Consider the following 25,741-nt stretch of genomic DNA (forward strand, 5'->3'; position numbering starts at 1 on the left):
CCCCTGCTCACTGGGAACATTTAACTCAAATGTTAATCTCCTTTGGTAGCACCCTCACAGACACACCCAGGATCAATACTTTGTATCCTTCAATCCAGTCAAATTGACACTCCGTGTTAACCATCATAGATCCCTATATTTGCATTATAAATAACTAACTTACCTTAGTTATCCTGAATCCTAAAGGCAATAAATTTTATTTTGAGCCAGAGACCTCATGATTTGGTGACTTTTCTACCATCCATAGCTAACCATTCTGTTCTCATTTGCTAGTTTGAAATGCGAAAATGAAATCCTTAGCTCTGTTCCAAAAATATGTAGAGTTTACCCAACTCTTTTTGTCTGTATGAAATCCCCTGCCTTTTTTGCATGAGTACTACAAACAAATCTGTCCACTAGATTCAGAATAAGATTGAATATTATCATTCAGAACTATTTATTCTGAAAAAATCTAGATGCTTTGTTATAGTGAAATACATTCTATGGTACTGTGGCTACTCTTAGATATGGTGAAGTCGAAAATAAATTTCATCTTTCTGGCTCTGAAAATGGTCTGTAGATGAGTTACTGTTGCCTTAATCTGTAAGTTTTTGGCTATCATTACCTTCTTCAAATTTCCTGCTGCATACTTAGAGAAGAAATGTGGCTTATTTGTGGTGATTTTCAGGTTACATTTACTTTGTAAATAATAAATGAAAAGATGGTGCTAAACCATATAAAGATTATCGTCATGAAAGTTTTTTGTTTTCTAGAAACTTGATCTGGTAGCTTTATGTACATGGTTGTTATGGTGGTTGATATTTTGCAGTAGATATGTATTTTTCAATGAAGCCAAACATTTATGCTTCTGCTCTTTGATATTTTTCCAGAGGAAGGATTGAGTCCACATTGAAAGATGGCCGTTAGCTAGGCGCAGTGGCTCACGCCTATAATCCCAGCACTTTGGGAGGTCAAGGTGGGCAGATCACCTGAGAGGCCAGGAGTTTGAGACCAACCTGGCTAAAATGGTGAAATCCCGTCTCTACTAATACAAAAAGTTGGCAGGCGTGGTAGTACACGCCTGTAATCCCATCTTCTCAGGAGGCTGAGGCAGGAGAATTGCTTGAACCCATGAAGCAGAGGTTGCAGTGAGCTGAGATCGTGCCACTGCACTCCAACCTGGGTGACAGAGTGAGACTCTGTCTCAAAAAAATAAAAGAAAAAGAAAGATGGCTGTTATATTTACTTACCTCTGGTGTCTTGAGATATATATATATATTTTTTTCATGTAGGGTGCAGTATTCTGTAACTGGACTTAAAGTATACCTTTACCCTTGGAGGTAGGATACAAAAAGATTTTTGTACATGGGCACAAATAGTTTGAAAGGAGTATATTTCCAGATTCTCACTTTTTCATATGTACTTTTATTAAAGCTCCTCTTCCCTAGGATATTTTAGATCAACGTAAGTTCCACACTTCTTAAATTTACGTTTCAAATATATCTTAAGCTTATCATTCTTAATCATTATGATTAGAGAAACTTTTGCCTCTTGCTTTATTTAAGAAACCAGGGATGTTTATATAATTACAGTCACTCCTCCGTATCTGTGGGTTCCAACCCATGGGTTCAGCCTATTGGGATCAAAATTTGGGGAAAAAATAGTCCACGAAATTCCAGAAAGCAAAACTTGAATTTCCTGTACACTGAGTACAATGTGAATGAAGCGATGTGTAGGCGTTGTGTTAGGTATTCAAAGTAATTTAGAGTTGATTTAAAGTATATGGGATGATGTCCGTAGGTTATATGCAAATACTGCCCATTTTATATAAGGGACTTGAGCATCCTTGGATTTTGGTATCTGCAGGGGTCTTGGAACCGATCCCCCAAGGCTACTGAGGGACAACTATATTTCTTTTTATTGTGAAATTTCTCTGTACATCTGTAGAAAAGTACAGAAAACAGTATATACAGCCAAATTTTTATAAAGAGAAAACCTATGTAACTCCCACTCATTTCAAGAAGTAGAACTTTGAAGCCCACAAGCCCCAAGTGCGTCTTCCTAATCATGTCTTGCACACCCCCTACCCAGGTAACCACAGTTTGACTTTTGTGTCACGTCCTTGCTTGACATTATAGTTTTACTTTGTATAAAATGAATTCTTAAAGTGGTTTAATGTATTTTAAATTCTTAAATGTAATCCTATGGTATGTATTCTTTTTATACAGTTCTCCTAGTCAACACCATGTGTCTAGGATTCATCCTTGTGTGTAGCAGTATTTATTACTATCTTTTGCTGTATATTTTCCATTATGTGAATAGACAGCAGCTTGTCCACTTCTCCTGTTGACACTGTATGTGTGTTTTCTGGTTTTTGCAATTCTGTACAGTATTGCTGTGAGCAGTGTAATATTTACATATGTAGGATAATAAGTATCCTGATACAGCTTGCATTTCTGTAGGAGTGGAATTGCTGGTTACAGGATATGCATTTCTTCACCGTGGCTAGATAATACTAAATTAGTTTTACTATGATTGTGCTGATTTACACTCCTCCTCACAATGCATGGGTGTGTGTTGCTCCCCATTTTTGTCAGCACTTGGTATTATTAGATTTAAATTTTTCTAATCTATCGAGCCATCTTTCTTACATGCCACACCATTAGTATTATTCAGTGCTTTGCAGGTACAGCCACATGCTTCTGTTTCTACCACTCTAGCTTTGTTGTCTTTAAATTAATATCGCCTTTTAGTACCTGCAGGTGGGAGCATAAATTCTAAAAATAGGATAATTATTTAAGGTATATTTGTATATTGCAAAGTGTATGGTCCAACTTACTTAGAAGGTTCTTTGACAAATAACCATAACAGATGTTAACCTGCAGATGACAACTTGGATGACAAAATGAAAAATCATGGAAATATACTTAAAGGTGCATTCTCCCTATTCATTCTTACCTTTCTCCCCCTAAAAAGGCTATTTCTCTATAAAAGAAGAAATTGGAAATTACTAGAATATAGTTGAAAAATGGTATATCCATAAAAACTTAATATGATATGCTTTAGAAAGTTATTTACAGTAAAAATACCTTATGCCATTGTGTAACTGCCCAGTGGGTTCACCTTGTCTGCTGTCTAGACAGAGCCAATTCATCAAGACAGGAGAATTGCAGTGGAGAAAGAGCAATTCACGCAAAGCCAGCTATGCAGGAGACTGGAGTTTTATTATTATTCAGATCAGTCTCCAAGAGCATTCTGGGATAGGGATTGGAGTTTTTAAAGATAATTTGGTGGGTAGGGGCTCAGGAAGTGGGGAGTGCTGTTGGTCAGGTTGCAGATGGAATCATAGGGAGGTCGAAGTGAGGTTTTCTTGCTGTCTTCTCTTCCTGGGTGGCATCGCAGAACTGCTTGAACCAGATTACCAGCCTGGGTGATGTCAGCTGATCCATCCAGTGAAAGGTCTGCAAAATGTCTCAAGCACTGATCTTAGGTTTTATGATAGTGATGTTATACTCAGGAGCAATTTGGGGGAGGTTCAGACGCTGCATGTCCCTAAACTGTAATTTCTAATCTTGTAGCTAATTTGTTAGTCTTACAAAGGCAGACTGGTACCCAGGCAAGAAGAGTGTCTTTTTGGGAAAGGACTATTATTAAATGTTAATTTTGTTTCTGAATCAAGCCATAAACTAAATCCCCTCCCAATGTTATTTCGGCCCAGGCCCAGGAATGACAAGGACAGCTTAAAAGTTAAAAGCAAGATGGAGTTGGTTAGGTCTGCTCGCTTTCACTGTTGTAACTTCCTCAGTTAAAATTTTTGCAAAGGCTGTTTCAATTAGAGAGTCTTAGGAATTCTTGTTTTGAGTCTAATGGTACTTAAAGAGGAACATTTTAAAGTATTGCAGATTTCTTTGTTTTGATTCCTCTCTCAGGTTTCTAGTTGATGACTTAGCCAGGTTTTTCAAGTATTAAAATTATTTAAAACATTAAATCATACTAAATAATTTTTTTGCTGTTTTATGTAGCAAAAATGCCTAATCTACCAATGAAGGAAATTCTGTCCCACAAAATGTTAATGTCTGTATATCTAAAGATACTGCACAGAAAGCTTGCAAGTAAAAGGATTCTTCATTGTGCTTGCCTAACTACATAGGCTAAAAAGCTTATGTTCAGAAAGTAGGGGAGGCAGGGCACGGTGGCTCATGCCTGTATTCCTAGCACTTTGGGAGATCTGGTGAGGAGCATTGCTTGAGCCCAGGAGTTTGAGACTAGCCTGGACAACATGGTGAAACCAAGTCTCTTCCAAAAAAACATACAGGAATTAGCGCTGTGCACCTGTTGTCGCAGCTATTTGGAAGGCTGAGATGGAAGTTCATTTGAGCCTGGGAGGTCGGGGTTGCAGTGAGCCATGATGGCACCACTGCATTCCAGGCTGGATGACACATGATAGATCCCCAGAATTATAGATGTTATGTTTGGGAAATAAATGGAAACTTTGGCCTCTGTATTTACAACTTTATAATTTGCCATTTGGCATTGTTCTTTTCATTTGTATAGGAACCCTTTTGTTGTGTGTTCCAGATGAAGTCTGAGTTGAGGCATGTTGGCAGTGTGTTTGCTAGGGCCCTTCTTTCCTGAATTTGCTTCTTTCTTCCATGTAGCGTTTCACAATGATTAAACAAATTTTAAAAATTATAGTGTTACCTTATTTATCATTTTGTTTTATGTCATTGAATCCAGTTATGTAGTACTATTTTAGAACTTCTGAATGTATAGAGTAGTCAAAGTAGATTCTTTACAATGCCATTCCAGAAACTGACGATACTGGAGTAGTCAATGTGTGAATATTCATTACCTCAGCATAGGCAGTGTCTTTGTATTTACACAGGATTTATGATGATTTTTGTCTATCAAGAATTTTACCTTTTCGTTTCCTTCCCTTTTCATTCTTCTTTTTTCATCAGTGTAAACCAGAATACAAAGTACCTGGACTTTATGTTATTGACTCCATTGTGCGACAATCCAGACATCAGTTTGGTCAAGAAAAGGATGTGTTTGCACCCAGATTTAGTAATAACATCATTAGCACTTTCCAGAATTTATATCGTTGCCCTGGGGATGACAAGGTATGCTGCTGATTTTTTGTTTGTTTTAAAGTAGATAACAGTACCCTCTTGGTCTTAATTAGTCTTCATATTATCTTAGTACAGTCATGTGCCACATAATGATGTTTCAGTGACAGACCGCATATACAGTGGTGGTCTCCTAAGATGATAATACCGTATTTTTATTTTACCATTTCTCATTTATGTACACAAATACCATTGTGTTAAAAATGCCTGCAGTGTGCAGTACAGTGACATGCTGTACATGTTTGTAGTCTAGGAGCAATAGAATGTGACATATAGTCTAGGTGTGTGGTAGGCTGTACCGTCTAGGTTTGTGTAAGTACACATCACACAATGATGAAATCTGCTAATGATACCATTTCTCAGAACATATCCTTGTCATTAAGTGGAACAGGACTGTATATATCTTTATGTTCTCATTTGCTCTTAGTTATTTCAGATGTGAATATTTAATTATTACGGTATTCATGTTCCATTTTGTTCTTTGAATTTCTTAAACAGAGTACAGAAAGATGTAGCAGATTTGCTACTTTTTAATTTATTGAAGCAATTGGTGTTAAATAAAATGGCTAAAATAAGCTTTTGGAATTACATGAAACTTATTCACACACACAGTCAATTCGGAATTATTATTTGACACGAGTTGATATTTAACTGCATATTAAAATTCTTCTATTATGGTAGAATTTTATTAATCATACTACTAAGTCTGGTATGTGTAAGATCTAAATGTGTAAATATTCTATAAATAGCAAGTAAAAAGAAAGCTTTGGATCATGAGCAAGCATGAAAAGGAGTTGCTTATCCTTTTACTTGCTCTGAGAGGTTAGCTTATTTATTTTGGATGTTGATTTGGAATTTGAGGTGTGCTTTTTCTGACAGGGTTGATTGCAGTGTTGATTAAGTATGGAAAGATGAGAATAGATGAAGATTCATGTTTGTTTTATGGAAGAACCACATAACTTCAAAGTTCACCACAAATGGTTCACCTTTATATTGAGTATAACAAGATTAAGTAGTTATTTTTTCATAACTATTATATAGTCTTGAATCAGAAAAAAATCTTGTTATAATGGATAGCTATGGAGATAAATTTATTTATTTATTTTTTTGAGACGGAGTCTTGCTCTTATCACCCAGGCTGGAGTGCAATGGCACGATCTTGGCTCACTGCAACCTCTACCTCCTGGGTTCAAGTGATTCTCCTGCCTCAGCCTCCTGAGTAACTGGGATTACAGGTGCCCGCCACCACACCCTGCTAGTTGTTTTTTGTATTTTTAGTAGAGATGGGATTTCACCATGTTGGCCAGGCTGGTGTCAAACTCCTGACATTGTGATCCGCCCACCATGTCCTCCCAAAATGTTGGTATTACAGGTGTGAGCCACTGCACCTGGCTGAAGATAAATTTATTATGCTATATTCTTTGTGAACTATTCTTGGATATACTCCTTGAGACAGAAAGTTTTTGATTTTTCTTTTTAATTACCTTAGTACTTTAATAATTCTGTGCAGACAAAAGAATGCTTCTACTTTTTTAAATTTTATTTGTTTTGAGATGGAGCCTCACTCTGTCACCCAGGCTGGAATGCAGTTGTGTGATCTTGGCTCACTGCAAGCTCCATCTCCCGGGTTCACGCCGTTCTCCTGCCTCAGCCTCCCGAGTAGCTGGGACTATAAACGTCCGCCACCACGCCCAGCTAATTTTTTGTATTTTTAGTGGAGATGGGGTTTCACCTTGTTAGCCAGGATAGTCTCGATCTCCTGACCTCGTGAGCCACCACGCCCGACCTAGAATGCTTCCAATTTTAAGTGACCTGTCATAATTGATTTTTAAAATAGGTACCTTAGACTCCCACTTGAAGTAATGTACTAATCTGAAATTTTATACATATATTTTTTAGAAGTCACTTTACTTTGATTTAGAAATTTCACTAGTTTGGACTTGGATTTCAGTCAGCTCTGATGATTAAATCTTTCTTGAATGTGTAGATTTCATAATACAATATCTCATACTAGGGCTTATGGAATAGGGCTTTCTTTTAAACCATAGGAGGAGAGTATAGATTAACATTGTAATCTCAATCATAAATGAGGGACATTGTATGTAGATATATAGAATGATAGTGGTTAGGTGCTGGCCAATTTTAAAAGTATATGATGGGTGGCTTGGAACCTGAAAGATTTTTATATAAAGCAGAAGAATATAAGGCATTTTCCAAGTGCTCATGTTTTAGAGCGGAGAAATAGTCAAATCAGAAAGTGTGAAGCAGTCTCTGTAATTTTCTTGTGCCTCATTTGAAATACACACATTTGCACATTAATATAGTTTGGACATAGTTTTAAAATATGTCACTGTAATATTATGAGGGATTTAAAGATGAACGAGATCTTTATTCTGAAAATTGCGATTTTACTTTGTAAAACATATACATTTAACAGAATGTTCTTTTTTTGTACTTGATTTTAGCCTCTCATTTTTTTTTTTTTCCTAATGGAGTAAGTGGCATCACAATAGTAGTAACTAGGACTTAGTACTTGTTTGCAGAATAGTTATGTGCTAAACAGTTGTGAATCAGATTGTTTGGTGATAGTATCAAGAAAATAGTTATTACGTAATAGTATATAGTTGTGAATCAGATTGTTTGGTGATAGTATCAAGAAAATAGTTATTACATAATAACTTACGCTTTTATTAGTGATAATATGAATTCAGGATATTGTTACTCTGATATGTGTGTGCTCTGGGTGAAATGTTTATTTTCAGAAGCAAGGTATAATAGATGGAACCGCTGATCGTTCTTACAAAATACTGTAGAACATCTTGAGACATTATTTTTCATTGGGCATATTTTTCTGCCTGTAAGTTTGAAACTTTCAGGATATGTAAAACTTTAATACAACCAAGGGAGACATATAAGTAGGAATTTTTCTAGTTACCAAGTTTTCTCTAAATACTGCTAATTATGTTACTAGATTTCAGAATTACCCAAGAAATATAAGTCACTAATAACTAGTCTTTTCAAGTTTATGATACGCAGAGTATAACAAGAGACAGGCAGTAGTTACATAGAATTTCCCAACGAAATAGATTCTCATATGAAATGACTGAGTTAGGGTATAAGTAATTAAATAGAAGTACGTTATAGTATTGCTATAAGAAGAGCTGTAACTAACAAAGCATATATCTCCCTCCCAAGATGCTCAAAATTTGAGAGTGGCTAGACATTTAAAATACCAGCCAGCTTAAACAGTCTAATACAGTTTGGAGATTGAGAAAAGGGACCTGAGAATCCTTCTGGTATACTGTCTTATTTTATAAATGAGGATACTAAAGTTTTTTTTTTTTTTTTTTTTAATGTTGGTTGAGACCAAGATCAGCAGCAACGTTATATAGATCGTAAATATTTCATGAATTTTATAGCAGCTGCATAAATACTATATGACTGACTGGAACCTTACCAAAAATACGAAGAACTCTGACTTTTTGAGTAATCCAGAAAGAGGTGACACTAAAACAAAAATGTGATTTATTTGGTGGTAAAATGATTAGAGTGTGGGTTGGGATGGGCAATGCTGAGACTCTTTATGAGGAATATAAAATAGGGTGCAGTGCTGTAGTTCAGGGGCATATCAAGAAGAAAAAATGAGATGGTTCAAGATGTCAAAGTCTGCTTGCCAGTAGCAAGCATGTTTTTTATGTTTTTTTTTTTGTTTTTTTTTTTTTTTAATTTACAAAATGGTAAAGGACTCAAATATTAGAAAATGAAATAATGTAGAACATTATTCATACGGAGCGTGATTCATCATTCTGAGGGCCAGATTAAGTAATGCCAGTATGACACTGACATTCTACAAGGGGAAAGGGAATAGGAAAGAATAAAGAAAAGAGGGAATGAAGAGAGAAGAAATGGTTAAGCTTCAGATTCTGTCTGTACAGAAGTTTGTCCATCTCTGGTTCAAAGTGTCAGTAGGGAATTAGCATTCATGGCAGGATGCTCAAAAAAGGAAGTAATTTGATTAAATTCTTCCATGAGGAAATGCCCTCTCCTCAAGTAGTTTGTAAAATGAAACTTTTTAAGTCACATTAGATAAGGACTTTGTCCTACAAGTTACCTGTTTGTTCAAAAGATAGACATTGTATAAGACAAAGTTAAAATCAACTATAAATATAACGTTAGTACTGAGATGAATCCTGGCTCACCCTCAGAATACTTAAGACAGGTCTCCAGCCAGTGTTACCATCCATATCATTAGAAGTGACATAAGAGAGGAAGCCTAGATGTCATCTCTGCCTTCAACTAAATGAAGCTTTCATTTCATTTGCATGTCTGTCAGAAGTAACATGTTTTTAAGCACCTTAAGGTAGCAAATGCAAAATGATAGAAACATAGAATTTTAGGGCTAGAAAGTACAATTGAGGTATTTTAATTTCTCCTTTCCATCCAGGGCCCAGAATGCCCCTATGAAATGACTGTACTAAGATTTTGAGAGCAAAAAACAAAATATCATGTTTCTTTTTTTCTCTAGAGTAAAATAGTGAGAGTACTAAACTTATGGCAGAAGAATAATGTATTTAAGAGTGAGATTATTCAGCCTCTTTTGGATATGGCAGCCGGGATTCCGCCTCCTGTTGTCACACCTGTTTTGGCCAGCACTACCACTGCTATGAGCAATACTCCAGGTATGTTGCTTTAATATAGATTTGTTGTCTAAATATTTTACTCATACTTTTTGGATGACTGTTCATATAAAAAATAATTCGACAGTGCAGGAAAATTTGTCCAGCATTAGATAATCGAAAGAAAATATTTGTAGAGAAAAATAAAATTAGATATATATTTGTATGTAATTATTTCTAAAATGTAGAAAACTAATTTTCTTTTAATTCACAGAAACATAAATACAATGAACCTTAGAAATTTGGTGTGTCAATTAGGTTTTTCCTGATTTAGGTTGTCTGTAACTTCTTATACTTGGATTTTGTATCAACTTGGTATTTATAGGATACTAGGGGAATTTAATATTTTTTAAGAAACCCTGAAATATTTAACAAAACCAAAATTTGAAAATCATGTTCTCTTGAGGCATTTAAATGACTATGATAAAAGTTTTTATCATAGTTCCAGCCCTGCGCAGTGACTAACACCTGTAATCCTAGCACTTTGGGAGGCCCAGGCAGGCAGATGGCCTCAGGTCAGGAGTTGGAGACTAGCCTGGCCAATATGCTGAAACCCTGTCTCTATTAAAAATAAAAAAAATTAGCTGGGTGTGGTAGCAGGCGCCTGTAATCCAAACAACTGGGGAGGCTGAGGCAGGAGCATCACTTGAACCCAGGAGGCGGAGGTTGCAGCGAGGCGAGATTGCGCCGTTGTACTCCAGCCTGGGCAACAAGAGTGAAACACTGACTCAAAAAAAAAAAAAACAAAAATTTTTTTTTTAAATCATAGTTCCAGGAATTAAATTGGTTAGCATTTCGTATATATTTTGTGTGTGTGTGTGAACAAAAATTGATGTATTGCTTATTGAGACCTTGTGCTGTCACCCAGGCTGGTGTGCAGTAGTTTGATCATAGCTCACTGCAGCTTCAACCTCCTGGGCTCTATGATCCTCCCACCTCAGCCTCCTAAGTAGGTAGGACTGCAGGCATGCGCTACCATGCCTGGCTAATTTTTTGTTGTTGTTGGAGATGGAGTCTTGGTGTGTTGCCCAGGCTGGTCTCGAACTCCGGGGCTCAAGCAGTCCTCTTGCCTTGGGCTCTGAAAGTGTTGGGATTACAGGCGTGAACCCCTGTACCTGGCCCAAACATGGTTTTATATTATGTATACTTATAAAAATTTTTTATTGAAGATTGTATTTTGAGTATTTCCTCATGTTACTGAATTTTTGTCTCTAAAGTAAGATTTTTTTTTTTTTTTTTTTTTGAGACGGAGACTTGCTCTGTCACCCAGGCTGGAGTGCAGTGGCTGGATCTCCGCTCACTGCAAGCTCCGCCTCCCGGGTTTACGCCATTCTCCTGCCTCAGCCTCCCGAGTAGCTGGGACTACAGGCGCCCACCACCTCGCCCGGCTAGTTTTTTGTATTTTTTTTTTAGTAGAGACGGGGTTTCACCGGGTTAGCCAGGATGGTCTCGATCTCCTGACCTTGTGATCCGCCCGTCTCGGCCTAAAGTAAGATTTTTAATGGCTGTTAAGTATTGTAGGCTTTTTAAAAGTACAGTAGTCTCCCCACATCCACAGTTTTGCTTTCCATGATTTCAATTACTTGCAGTCAACCACAGTCCGAAAATAGGTGAGTATAATACAATAAGATACTTTGACAGGTAGAGAAAAAGAGGGAGAGACAATATATTCACATAACTTTTTTCACAGTATAGTTTATTAGTTACTGTTGTTGCTAATCTATTGTTGTTGCTTACTGTACCTAATTTATAAGTTAACATTTATCATAGGTATATGTGAACATACAGAAAAAAACATAGCATATATAGGTTTTGGTGCTAGCTCTGGTTTCAGGCATCCACTGGAGTTCCTGGAACACTATCTTCCAAGCATAAGTGGGGACACTGTAGTAACTGAGTTAATTGAGGAGGACAAATTTGGACAGATCCTTTCGAGGGGGGGGTGTGTGTGTGCGCGCGCGTGTGTGTTTAACCTACCTAATTCTGTAAAGGATTTTAAGTGATTTTTCAAAGTGGACACAATAAAATAAAAACTTAATATGTGTGCATGTATTTTATAAAAGTAATAAAACAAATTCTGCTTTTTCAAGTCTTAGTTTTTTACTTATGTATTTATTTGGGGAGTGTGATGTTCTTTTTTAAAGGAACTCCTGTGACACCTGTTACTCCAGCCAATGTGGTCCAAGGCTTACCTGATCCGTGGGTATCTCAGATAACAAATACAGATACACTCGCAGCTGTGGCTCAGATCTTGCAAAGTCCTCAAGGCCAGCAGGTGAGCAGTTTTTCTGTTATGTCAAGAATGATTTAGAATTTAGTATTTTCCTGATGTATTACTTTGTAACATATCACGTAGAGCATATGTGTTTTTTTTTTGGTTTTATAAAAATGGGACCATTATGTATACTTTGTTACTTGCTTAAGTCATTTAATGGTGCATCATGAATGCTTTGATGTCATTAAAAATTACTTTATAAAAAATTTATTCTGTACCAAAATATGGAATTAGCACATAGTTTTGCCAAATATTATTAGGTGCTATCACACTCCAGTAACAAGACAGGAGTCCTGTCTTAGAGAAGACCTCCTATCTTAAGGGGGACAGATGGTAAAAGTATGACAAAATTATCGTAGGTAGTGATTAGTGACATTAAGAAAAGGTAAATCTATAGTGACTCGATTTGGGGGAAGGGGTCAGGAGTAGAGAGGGTAGCCAACAGGAGGTGTATTTGAGGAAGTGACATTTGAATCAAGACTTCAAATGGACTAGTCATGGCAGGACAGGAGGGTAGGAAATAGAATTGCAAGTATAGAGGTCCTCAGATGGGAAGCAATGTGGTGTATTGTAGGAAGAGAAGAAGGCTTCTGTGGCTAGAACTTCTGGAATAGAGGAGAATCACACAACATGTACAAATTGATTCGAGGAATGGGAAAGATTGTTGTCTTTATAATATCAAGTTTTTCTATTGTATCTATACATAATACTTTTATTGTTTAAATCTTTTATGTCTCTTAAGCTTTGTAGCTCTTTAAATGTAGATTCTTCACATTTCTTAGATTTATTTCTATGAATATAGTTGAATAGATTGGATTTTTATAGTCAATACCAGTTTCTCTTAGTTTTCAGCTGATTTTCTTTCATTTTCCAGTTATATTATTTGTAACTAATGATAATTCTGTGTCCTCAGTTTAAGTACTTATATATAGTTTTCTTAATGTATTGCACTAAGTTCTGGAAGAGATCATAATAGAAATAATGATAGTATACTCATTCTTACTTTTTTCAGACTCAAATAAAAACACCCCGTTTTTGTCCCACTATGATGTTGGTTTTGTTTCGAGATATGTGTTCTTTATGAGGGACGTATTCTGCTTTTTCTACATGATAGTGTTTTATGGGCCTTTGATTTAAAATTTTATTAGTGGATATAATAGTATGGTTTTTCGATTACTAGACTTTATTATAATGATTTAGCATTGCAGTCCTGTACACACACACACACACACACACACACACACACACACACACACACACACACACACATATACACATACACACAGACGCATTTTCCCTCTCTCTCTCTCTCTCTCTTTCTTTCTTGCTTTCAAATTCACACTATCCTTTGAGGCAGTACATTTAGATATTCTGTAATTTTTGTTTTGCTTTGAAGTGTAAACTATTTCACAACTAGTTTCTATTTGCAACAATTTTGCAGCTCTACTGAGATGGGTCCCTAGTTTTTATCACCTTATTCTATTTTTAAATCAGGATTATTACTTGCTTTCTGAGATCAATTTAGAAATGGTTACCTTTGTCTGTCTTCTGTGCAGTACAAGCTGAGTGCTCCCTGCCTCTGGAAGGTTTGGATGAACTTAATCAAAAAGCCTCTAGGGGCCAGGCCTGGTAGCTCACACTCATAATCCCAGTACTTTGGGAGGCCCATATGGGTGGATCACTTGAGGCCAGGAGTTCAAGACTATCCGGGCCAACATGGTGAAACCTCTGTTTCCTAAAAACACAAAAATTAGCTGGGCATGTTGGCACATCCCTGTAATCCCAGCTACTTAGGAGGCTGAGGCAGGAGAATCACTTGAACCTGAGAAGTGGAGGTTGCAGAGAGCCAAGATCATGCCACTGCACTCTAGCCTGGGTGACAGAGTGAGACTCAAAAAAAAAAAAAAAAAAAAATCTCCAAAAAAACAAAACAAAACCCACAAATTCCTCTAGGGTTTGGTGTGTTCTGGGAGATTAATTTTTGATAACATTTTTCAGTTCTTTTTTGGTTGTTTGTATTCACTTATCCTACCTTTCCTGAATAAACTTTATTATAAATATTTATGATTAGAAACCATCTATTTTGTTTTTCATAGCTGTACGTAATTTTTTTAAAAACTAACTTTGGCACGCACATCTGACTTTGTGTTGTATTTTTGCTCATTTTAGATTTAGGTTTGTTGAAGTTTATGCTTACTTTTTATTTTTCTGTTACTACCCTGGTTCTTCATTTTTGGACTGTTGATGTACTCTTCTAAATAGCTTTTGATCCTTTTTTGATCTGTCATTTTAATTCTTTGCAGGATTAATCTTTATCAATGATGGTTTTTGTTTTTTTTTTTCCTCCTTTTGAGACGGAGTCTCGCTCTGTCGCCCAGACTGTAATACAGTGGCGTGATCTTGACTCACTGCAGCCTCTACCTCCCAGGTTCAAGCGATTCTCCTGCCTCAGCCTCCCAAGTAGCTGGGACTACAGGCGCCTGCCACCACGCTCGGCTAATTTTTGTATTTTTAGTAGAGATGGGGTTTCACCGTGTTAGTCAGGATGGTCTCAATCTCCTGACCTTGTGATCTGCCCGCTTCTGTCTCCCAAAGTGCTGGGATTACAGTTGTGAGTCACCGTGCCCAGCCTATCAATGATCTTGTATGTCTTAAACTTATGCTCAGGAACATGCAATAATTACATTATCATATATAGAAGAAAATCCAACTTTGTGGTATTTAGAGTTATTCTCAATGTAACCTGTTATTTTTTTCTAACACTTTTCATTATTTAGATTACAAAGTTTCATAGATTTCTCTAAATTAATGGAAGTATTCTCTTGGTTTGTGTTGCACTCCCTTTTACTTTATCATCTACTTCTCCAATTTTCGTACGTCTCATCCTTCCTTCACTATTCAAATCAAACTACAATTTTTTAGAGTTTGGTCTCTGAAGTCCAGTGATACTGTATCACTTCATTGGTGGTTTTTCATTCCCTCAACCTTCAGCAAACATTAACTGTGACCTGCAGTGTTTGAGGAACTGTACCTTGTTCCAGAGTATACAAGATAAGCAAGAAACATTCTCTGGCCTCTGGAAGCCTAAAGTTTAATAATCAAGGCTAATTGGAATATATAAATGTAATTAAATTTAAAATTAATAAGAATCATGGGAGAAGTTTAGAAAAGAAGGGCTTTGGAAATTCAGAACTAGAGATAATACTTTGACTTGAACAATTGGTTCAGGAAAGTTCTGTTGTACAGATGACAATTGAATTTGTTTTTTAAAGGGTGAGTAAGAACTGGATACTGAGGATGAGCTACATAAACAGAGACAATTCAGAGTAAACAATGAATTCTCAGTCTTTCAAACAAAACCTGCTCCACCTGCATCTTCATCTCAGTTAATGGAAATGCGATTTTTCCATTTGCTCATACCCAAAAGCTTAAGAGTCATCCTTGATTCCTTTCTTCCCTTTGTTCTTCAGATCTAATCTGTTAAGAAATCCTCTGCCTTCAGAATACATTCTGAATCACTAACTCACCACCTCTATCACTAGTTCCTAGAATCAAGCCACCATCATTTCTTACCAGTTCATTGCAGAAACCTTTTAATGGGGCTTCCACCCTTACCCCACAACAGTCTATTCTCAATACTGCCGGTAGCATGACCTTTTTCATACCTGAGAGCTCATGCAACTCCTCTGCTCAGAATCCTCCAGTGGCTCCCTGTTTCACTCAGAGTAAAAGCCCAAGTTGTTTTGTTTGTTTTTGAGACAGGATTTTGCTTTGTCAGACCGGAGTGCAGTGGTACAGTTGTATTTCACTGCATCTTTGAACTTCTGGGCTGAGGCGATCCTCCCACCTCAGCCTCCCAAGTAGCTGGGACTACACCTATAGCCACCAAGCCTGGTTAATTTTTTATTTTTATTATTTTTTGAGACGGAGTCTTACCCTGTCATCCAGGCAGGATTGCAATGGCGCTGTCTTGGCTCACTGCAACCTCCGCCTCCCAGAGTGATTCTCCTGCCTCAACCTCCCAAGTAGCTGAGATTACAGGCATCCGCCACCACACCTAGCTAATTTTTGTATATTTAGTAGGGATGGGGTTTCACCGTGTTGGCCAGGCTGGTGTCAAACTCCTGACCTCAGGTGATCCGCCCACCTCAGCCTCCCAAAGTGCTGGAATTACAGGCATGAGCCACTGCGCCCAGCCAATTTTTTATTTTTATATAGAGACAGGATGTGACTATGTTGCCCAGGCTGATCTCAGACTCCTGGCCTCAAGCAGTCCTCTCACCCGTGCCTCCCAAGTCAATGGAATTACAAGCAGGAGCCATCGTGCATGCACTAAAAGCACAAATTTCAGCAATCACTTCATTGGTGCTTGTATGTTCTCAGTTTGATCTGTTGTTCCCTTCCCAACATTTTCTGTCACCAGTTCATAGACTTCTCTAACTAATAGTAAGACTTGCTTATGTTGCCCATCCCTACCCTGGTTTTATATTATCCTTTGCTTCGCTTTCTCACCTCTTTCTCCTGTGACCTGTTCTATCCTTTTTGTTATTTCTTATATCAGCTACCTGTAATCCTGCCCCAAGATCTCTGCATTTGATGTCTTTGATACTGAAAACCCACTTTCCTCATCTATTCATATGCTTTCGTCTCTTGTCTTTGTTTAAATGTCACTTTAGTAAGGCCTTCAGTGACTGCTATTTATTTATTTATTTATTTATTTATTTATTTATTTATTTATTTATTTATTTATTTTACAGACAAGGTCTTGCTCTGGCACCCAGGCTGGAGTGTAATGGAGCAATTTCGGCTCATTGCAACCTCTGCCTCCTGGGTTCAAACAGTTCTTTTGCCTCAGCCTCCTGAGTAGCTGGGATTACAGGCGCCTGCTACCACACCCAGCTAATTTCTGTCTTTTTAGTAGAGACGAGGTTTCACATTGTTGGCCAGGCTGGTCTCGAACTCCTGACCTCAAGTGATCCACCCTCCTCAGCCTCCCAAAGTGCTGGGATTATAGACGTGAGCCACCCTGCCTGGCGGAGACTGCTATTTAAAACTGGAAAACTCTACCTCTCATTCTTTACACTCCTGTTCACTCTCGCCTCTGCTTGCTTCTTTCCTTAGCACTTACTACCTTCTGTTATGTTATATAATTACTTGGTTTTTTTTCTACCTCTTCCCACTGGAATGTATGCTAAACTAGGGCAAGAATTTTTTGTGGTTGTTGACTGCTGCCTCTCCAGTATCTAGGTTGTACATGGTGTTCAGTGTGTTTTTTGTGGAATGAATGAATGATGTACAGAAGCATTACAGTGTTGGATATACAAAGGATATTGTAGAGTTGAGTTGTTTGAAAGAAAAGATAGTCTGTGTAAGCTATTAATGGCAGACTTAAGTGTGACTTGGGTTGTGAAAACTATACATGGTGGGCTCAAAAATAAAGGATTCATTTGCTAAGCAATGGGGAATCACCAGGGACTTTTTATGTTGAAGTCACATGATCTTAACAGTACCTCACATGGATTAGAGAGAGGAGAAGTCTAGAGACAGAATATCTTTCTTTTGGTAGTAGTGGTTTTGTAAAGGAGGGTAATGATTATGCAAAATAGTAAGGTTGTATACTTTCTGAAAATACAATCTCAAAAACGTGGGGCCATTCTAGACTTAAAAATATTTTAAAAAACCAATGTGAACTCTTAGGCTGTATCTATTTTCTACATTTTTGAGACAATTGGGAAACTGAATATTAACTGGATATTTGATGAAATTATAGAATTAGTAATTTTATTTTGTGGTAATATTTTGGAAACAATTCATAAAGCAAGTGTTCTTATTTTAAAAGATGCCTAATAAAATAAATATTTTTGAAAGGAGAAGCTTTGAAAGGAATAGTACAAAGAGAGTCAGTAAGACAGTAATTGATAGACTGCGAAGTCAGAGAAAGAAAATTGGGTACTGCAGTGGTTTTTTACCTGGGTAACCAAAAGAATAACCGTGCCATTGGGAAAAATAGAGATATGAAAAGGAGCAGTTAAAAAGTGTAAAGGGGAAATACAGTGTTTCTGTCATTTTAGTAGTTTTAGATGCAGAAAAGGCCTTTGACAAAATTCAACAGCACTTCATGCTAAAAACTCTCAATAAATTCGGTATTGTTGGAACGTATCTCAAAATAATAAGAGCTATTTATGACAAACCCACAGCCAGTATCATACTGAATGTGCAAAAACTGGAAGCATTCCCTTTGAAAACTGGCACAAGACAGGGATGCCCTCTCTCATCACTCCTATTCAACATAGTGTTGGAAGTTCTGGCTAGGGCAATCAGGCAAGAGAAAGAAATAAAGGGTATTCAGTTAGGAAAAGAAGAAGTCAAATTGTCCCTGTTTGCAAATGACATGATTGTATATTTAGAAAACTCCATCGTCTCAGCCCAAAATCTCCTTAAGGTAATAAGCAACTTCAGCAAAGTCTCAGGATACAAATCAATGTGCAAAAATCACAAGCGTGGCCGGGCGCGGTGGCTCAAGCCTGTAATCCCAGCACTTTGGGAGGCCGAGACGGGCGAATCACGAGGTCAGGAGATCGAGACCATTCTGGCTAACACGGTGAAACCCCGTCTCTACTAAAAATACAAAAAACTAGCTGGGCGAGGTGGCGGGCGCCTGTAGTCCCAGCTACTCGGGAGGCTGAGGCAGGAGAATGGCGTAAACCTGGGAGGCGGAGCTTGCAGTGAGCTGAGATCTGGCCACCGCACTCCAGTCCGGGCGACAGAGCGAGACTCCGCCTCAAAAAAAAAAAAAAAAAATCACAAGCGTTCTTATACACCAGTAACAGACAAACAGAGAGCCAAATCATGAATGAACTCCCATTCACAATAGCTTCAAAGAGAATAAAATATCTAGGAATCCAACTTACAAGGGATGTAAAGGACATCTTCAAGGAGAACTACAAACCACTGCTCAGTGAAATAAAAGAGGACACAAACAAATGGAAGAACATACGATGCTCATGGATAGGAAGAATCAATATCGTGAAAATGGCCATACTGCCCAAGGTAATTTATAGATTCAGTGCCATCCCCATTAAGCTACCAATGACTTTCTTCACAGAATTGGAAAAAACTGCTTTAAAGTTCATATGGAACTAAAAAAGACCCCGCATTGCCAAGACAATGCTAAGCCAAAAGAACAAAGCTGGAGGCATCATGCTACCTGACTTCAAACTATGCTACAAGGCTACAGTAACCAAAACAGCATGGTACTGCTACCAAAACAGAGATGTGGACCAATGGCACAGAACAGAGCCCTCAGAAATAATACTACACATCTACAGCCATCTGATCTTTGACAAACCTGACAAAAACAAGAAATGGGGAAAGGATTCCCTATTTAATAAATGGTGCTGGAAAAATTGGCTAGCCATAAGTAGAAAGCTGAAACTGGATCCTTTCCTTACTCCTTATACGAAAATTAATTCAAGATGGATTAGAGACTTAAATGTTAGACCTAAAACCATAAAAACCCTAGAAGAAAACTTAGGTAATACCATTCAGGACATAGGCATGGGCAAGGACTTCATGTCTAAAACACCAAAAGCAACAGCAGCAGAAGCCAAAATTGACAAATGGGATCTAGTTAAAGAACTTCTGCACAGCAAAAGAAACTACCATCAGAGTGAACAGGCAGCCTGCAGAATGGGAGAAAATTTTTGCAATCTACTCATCTGACAAAGGGCTAATATCCAGAACCTACAAAGAACTCAAACAAATTCACAAGAAAAAAGCAAACGACCCCATCAAAAAGTGGGCAAAGGATATGAACAGACACTTCTCAAAAGAAGACGTTCATACAGCCAACAGACACATGAAAAAAATGCTCGTCATCACTGGCCATCAGAGAAATGCAAATCAAACCCCAGTGAGTTACCATCTCACACCAGTTAGAATGGCAATCATTAAAAAATCAGGAAACAACAGGTGCTGGAGAGGATGTGGAGAAATAGGAACACTTTTACACTGTTGGTGGGACTGTAAAATAGTTCAACCATTGTGGAAAACAGCGTGGCGATTCCTCAAAGATCTAGAACTAGAAATACCATTTGACCCAGCCATCCCATTACTGGGTATATACCCAAAGGATTATAAATCATGCTGCTATAAAGACACGTGCACACATATGTTTATTGCGTCACAATAGCAAAGACTTGGAATTAACCCAAATGTCCATCAATGACAGACTGGATTAAGAAAATGTGGCACATATACACCATGGAATACTATGCAGCCATAAAAAAGGATGAGTTCATGTTCTTTGTAGGGACATGGATGCAGTTGGAAACCATTCTTAGCAAACTATCGCAAGAACAGAAAACCAAACACCACATGTTCTCACTCATAGGTGGGAACTGAACAGTGAGATCACTTGGACACAGGAAGGGAAACATCACACACCGGGGCCTATTGTGGGGAGGGGGGAGGGGGGAAGGATAGCATTAGACGATATACCTAATGTAAATGACGAGTTAATGGATGCAACATGCCACATGTATACATATGTAACAAACCTGCACATTGTGCACATATACCCTAGAACTTAAAGTATATATATATATATATATATATTTTTTTTTTTAAAGTTTCTAATTCTCCCCACCCTTGAGAATGTACTTGGTGAGTACATGTTTCACCCCCTGCCCCCAATACATGGCTCTTAACTTCACCGCTTATCCCAAAATCTGTAAGAACCAATGATAATCCCACCACCTTTTGCTGACTCCTTTTTCCGACTCAGCCCGCCTGCACCCAGGTGAAATAAACAACCATGTTGCTCACATAAAGCCTTTTTGGTGATCTCTTCACATGGATGTGTGAAACAGTCCTCAAGGAATAATCTCACCCTATTAAGCTACAGAGAAACCCTACACACACACCCCAAACAGTGCAGAAAGTGCAGTAAATCTTACAATACAAATTAAAAAAAAGAAAATGTTTAGTTGATAGTGAAGTGACTAGTTTGTTTCCTAATGTTACTAAGTGGGCATGAAAGTACTTCAGTGTCATCTTACATAGTTTTTGTGTCCTCTCCTCCTAGAAATTGAACTTCAAGAGTACAGTTGTCTTGGTTTTCAATAGCTTTGCTGTCTTTATTTTTCTCTTTTAAACTAATAATTTTTGGATTTAACTCAGGCTTATAACCAGATTGATTATCATTTACTTCTGGGATTTATATAGGATTTTCTTACTTAGGGAATCTCTTAAAGATCTTACTGTTGTGTCTGTTTTTTAACAGGGTTGGGTACATAGTGGAAACAAGAGTTGCCTTCAACTCTAGGTGACGCTTTATTATTAATAACTAGTTGCCAGACTCTACTCTGAGAAACAGATTTCTTAACTCTCCAGCTTTCAGGAAATACATGCTCAGATGGTAGTTCTGAATATTAGCAAAAGCTGCTGCTATTTTCAGTACTCATCCTTTTACTGAGTTTAAAGAGTTGATTGAACAAGGTTGAGAAGTTTAGTGAAAAATGTGTCAGCTTGTGATGAGTTCTTTATCACAAGATCCCTTTATTTTGTTTAAAATTCGCTGACTTTCCAGAAGTAAGACAAACTTATTAAGAACTGTGTTATATAAGGTACACAAAAAAAACTTCAAAAAAATTAACATTAATAGTATGTGTTTTTTTCAAAGAGAGTGTGGAATGATTAATTTTACTGACTAAAACTTATAGGTGGTCACTCTTACAGAAAAAACCCAGCACCTGTTTTGTAATATACTTTTTTTCTCCCCAGCTTCAACAATTAATACAAACCTTACAGATACAACAACAGAAGCCCCAGCCTTCCATTCTGCAGGCCCTGGATGCTGGTCTTGTTGTTCAGCTGCAAGCTCTTACGGCACAACTTACAGCTGCAGCTGCGGCTGCCAACACTCTTACTCCCTTAGAACAGGGAGTCTCCTTTAACAAGGTAGAAATTAAAATATCAGATCAAGTCTATATGAATTATTAAATATATACTAGCATATGAATTTTAATTCTATAAATTTTATTGTAGACTTTTAATATCCCCTGTACACTGTGTAAGACAGTCTGAATTTTACAAAAGGTTCAAACTTCTGAAAAAAATTAAGTAATTAAAAAAATTTTTTTAGGCCAGGCACAGTGGCTCACATCTGTAATCCCAGCCCTTTAGGAGGGCAAGGCAGGTGGATCATTTAAGGCCTGGAGTTTGAGACCAGCCTGGCAAGCATGGTGAAACCCCGTCTCTACTGAAAACACAAAAATTAGCCAGGTGGTGCATGCCTGTAATCCCAGCTACTGGGGAGGCTGAGGCAGGAGAATTGCTTGAACCTGGGAGGTAGAGGTTGCAGTGAGCCGAGATTGAGCCAGTGTACTCCAGCTTGGGTGACAGAGCAAGACTCTTGACTTAAAAAAAAAAAAAATTGTTTTTTTTTCTTGAAATATTTAAAATATTTTCATTTGACTAAAAATAACTAGTCAGTAAAATCTTGTATTCACCGTTGAGGCAAGTGATTATATTCTGAACTTGTCTGATTTCTTTCATGGATGCCACATTTTACTGTGATGCTCTGTGTTCTGTAATTTGGACCTGCAAAAGTTAAAATTCTGTAATCAATATGTAAAATGTTTAAAGGAAAACTTCTCTACAGTTAGTCACTATACTATAACTATAATAAATTGATGCCTAAATGTAAAAGATAGTGTTTCTAAAACTTAAAATCTTTCATTTATAATTTAGTGTGTGATATTCTTAGTATGCTTATTAATTATGGGAGTATCATACTACTTGGAAGTGGTGTTCATATTTTTAAAATTCGTATTTTTATTTTTATAGGAAAGTAAATACTGATTTATTGGATTATTACTTAGACTTTTATGGCCAGCAGCTTCCACATCTAATTTAGTGTAACACTAAATAGCTAGACCACATAAAAAGCCTTTAAATTGAACATTCAGAAGAATAACAGCATTCTAAGATGAGAACCATACTAAGAATAGATCCATTGATTATGGCCCTAGATGTTTTATCAAGCTTATTACTGTGGGAAAACCACCTAATTATTTTAATCCTTAGTCTTCGGTAAAATTTGAGTATTAGTGTTTATCCTACCTCTATTATAATTTGTTTTGTTACATAAGCTAATGCATATCAAAATGTTTTAAAGAAAAGATCTCAAAACAGTTTATAATAGTATAGAGTGATACAAAACTTGTATTTACATATTAAAGGATAGAGATAATGGAATGTCATTGACATTTAAAATAGCATTTATAACTTATATTTGTGTGAAGCACTTTTTAATACTCCTGTTTCTCCTTCTTTCCCCAGAAGTTGATGGATAGGTTTGATTTTGGGGAAGATTCTGAGCATAGTGAAGAACCCAAAAAAGAAATTCCAGCTTCACAACTGTAAGAATTTTTTTCTTTATAGCCATAGGTTTTATATTGGGTGGGATGTTGCCATCTGAATTACTAAGTATACTTAGTAAGTTGGGGGTTATTATTTCAAGCTGTTGAACCTCTAACATTATACAACGGTGGTTGAGGTATGTCTTGTTGTCTCTTTGTATTATTTTGAGTCTTTTCTCAGATCTTTGCAAATAGACTATATCAAAGTTCCCTATAAGAACATTGATACATATTGGTAAATCTGGTTGTAATATTTTCTGTATTAGGCTTTAAGTTATTTAACTTAATTGTAAGAGTGGTTGGAATACTAGGAATGAAGCTTGCTTCTAGTGCCAAAGGCCACTTCTAGAAAGCATATGAAATTGTGGGAACACATCAACCTAATCAGAATTAAGGATTGGAGTTATAAGGATTTTTTTTTTTTTTTGTAAAGAAATGTGTTGTATGTTTTTATTAAATCAGTTACTTTTTTTCCCTAAACAATTCTGCAGTGCCCAGGGTTCTGTGAGGGTATGTGAATGGACTAGTAACAGGGAGATGTTGGAGGGGGCAGGGGTAGAAGTTGGGAGAATGGAGGAAGGATGAATGGTGAAAGTCTGTGGGTCTGTTGTTTTAAACAGAAATTCTTCGTTGTATATATTGGGGTAGTATACAAAACATACAATTTTAGGATATGTTAAATACAAATGTATCGTTTTAGTAAAATGATTCCCCTTGACAAAATTTAAAAACTAGATTTTAGATTATGAATTGCAAAGTTGGAAGCAGCATTTGAAATCATGTTGATCAGTGTCCTAAGCAATGTAAGAATCTCCTTTAACAGTCCTGATGATACAGTTTATTTATCCAGTATTCTAATGCTTTCTGTGATGAGAAGTTAACTAATTGTTATTGTGTATTCTTTTGTCGAACTGAATCCTGTTCTTTTGTTTTCTATTAATACACACTGACCCACGTTTTGCTCTCTGAAGCAAGGAAACAAATTTACTCTGCTATCTTTAGAGACGTAGCTTTTCATTATTTGAAGATAGGTATCATTCTTCCCCTTAGGTTTATTTGCTCCTGATGAAGTACCCTTTTTTCCAACTGTTTCAAGACTTCTCACCATCCTGTTTGGCTCTTTTGGGATGCCCTCTTTATTATTAATGTCTTACCTTGTGGCACCCAGAATCCCAGGTGTATTCCAGGTGTGAATTTCCGAGAATATAGTTAAACTATTATTTTTTCTTATTTAAACAGTGTCAACCTCTGTTAACATACCTAATAATGTATATGATTTTCTAAAGGAAGAATATTAGTTTTATAAATTTTATGGTCAGTTACAATGGTAGATTTCACACATACTGATTGATAGACTATTTTTCTATCTCATAGTAAGAGAAGGAGTTAAAGTAACAGTGTTTAAATATTTAAACTTTATAAATATTTTATTGAGGTTTTCTTAATATGCTCTATGAAAAAGCAGTAATTTACATGTATTTAATAGCATGAGATGGTAATATCAGATCTTCAGCAGAGCATCTCTGACATGTTATCCATCTATTGATATACAATTGAAGAATGTATTTTTCTTTTAATGTATTAATGTTCTCAAGTATTGTACTTTTAGTATTAAAATTACAAAAGAAAACATGCAGTAGAATATGTTTTATTGAATTGACTTTTTTGTTTTCTTTGAATACTCAGTTATTTTCATAGTATCTTTAGTGGGTTTCAAAATATGTTTCTACCTGTTTTTCCTTTTAGTTCTCACGTGTCAGAATCTGTGAACAATTCCATTTTTCATCAGATAGCAGAACAACTACAACAGCAAAACCTAGAACATCTCAGACAGCAGCTCTTGGAGCAGCAACAGCCTCAAAAGGTTTATAACCCCATCTTGTGGTCTTTAGAGTTATTGCTATTTATATTCTATAAATTGGCATTTTTGTTGGTTGGCTTTTTTTTTTAATTGGTCTTAATAGAATATTTTCTCAGCTATTTAGCTTTTACCAGCTACTTTATTTCTTTCTAAAGTTTGTTATGGTGATATTTTTTCAACTATTGTTAGTAAGATCTATTTTTTCAGGACCTTTATGGTTTTTTCTATAATCAAATTATGTTCTGGTAACTTATGAATCCACATTGTAGAAATTAATTTCAGTATACTGGAAGTAGAGAATAGGATGGACGGGGTTTCAGAATTACCACTTAAAACAACGTGTTTTTCTCTCTGTTCCCTATCAAGCAAGTTGATGGTTATGTTATTGGTGACAATGA

The 25,741-nt window shown here is 36.7% G+C and overlaps 1 protein-coding gene across 3 annotated transcripts in view; it reads left to right on the forward strand.

Annotated features, from left to right (window-relative positions):
• SCAF8 (SR-related CTD associated factor 8) overlaps positions 1-25,741 on the forward strand; it is a 230,669-nt gene that overhangs the window by 46,518 nt on the left and 158,410 nt on the right. For 2 of the 3 annotated variants that reach the window (XR_004056706.1, XM_030928253.1), the window contains exons 4-9: positions 4,941-5,102; positions 9,634-9,787; positions 11,929-12,059; positions 21,843-22,019; positions 23,403-23,482; positions 25,229-25,346. Coding sequence is in view for 2 of the 3 variants with exons in the window: in XM_030928253.1 (XP_030784113.1) it covers positions 4,941-5,102; positions 9,634-9,787; positions 11,929-12,059; positions 21,843-22,019; positions 23,403-23,482; positions 25,229-25,346 (822 nt within the window). In the remaining variant the exon portion in view is untranslated. The remainder of the gene's footprint in view (positions 1-4,940; positions 5,103-9,633; positions 9,788-11,928; positions 12,060-21,842; positions 22,020-23,402; positions 23,483-25,228; positions 25,347-25,741) is intronic. The other variant, XM_030928254.1, reaches the window with a different exon arrangement.

This window comes from Rhinopithecus roxellana, chromosome 4, assembly GCF_007565055.1.
Source record: "Rhinopithecus roxellana isolate Shanxi Qingling chromosome 4, ASM756505v1, whole genome shotgun sequence".
Taxonomy (NCBI): domain Eukaryota; kingdom Metazoa; phylum Chordata; class Mammalia; order Primates; family Cercopithecidae; genus Rhinopithecus; species Rhinopithecus roxellana.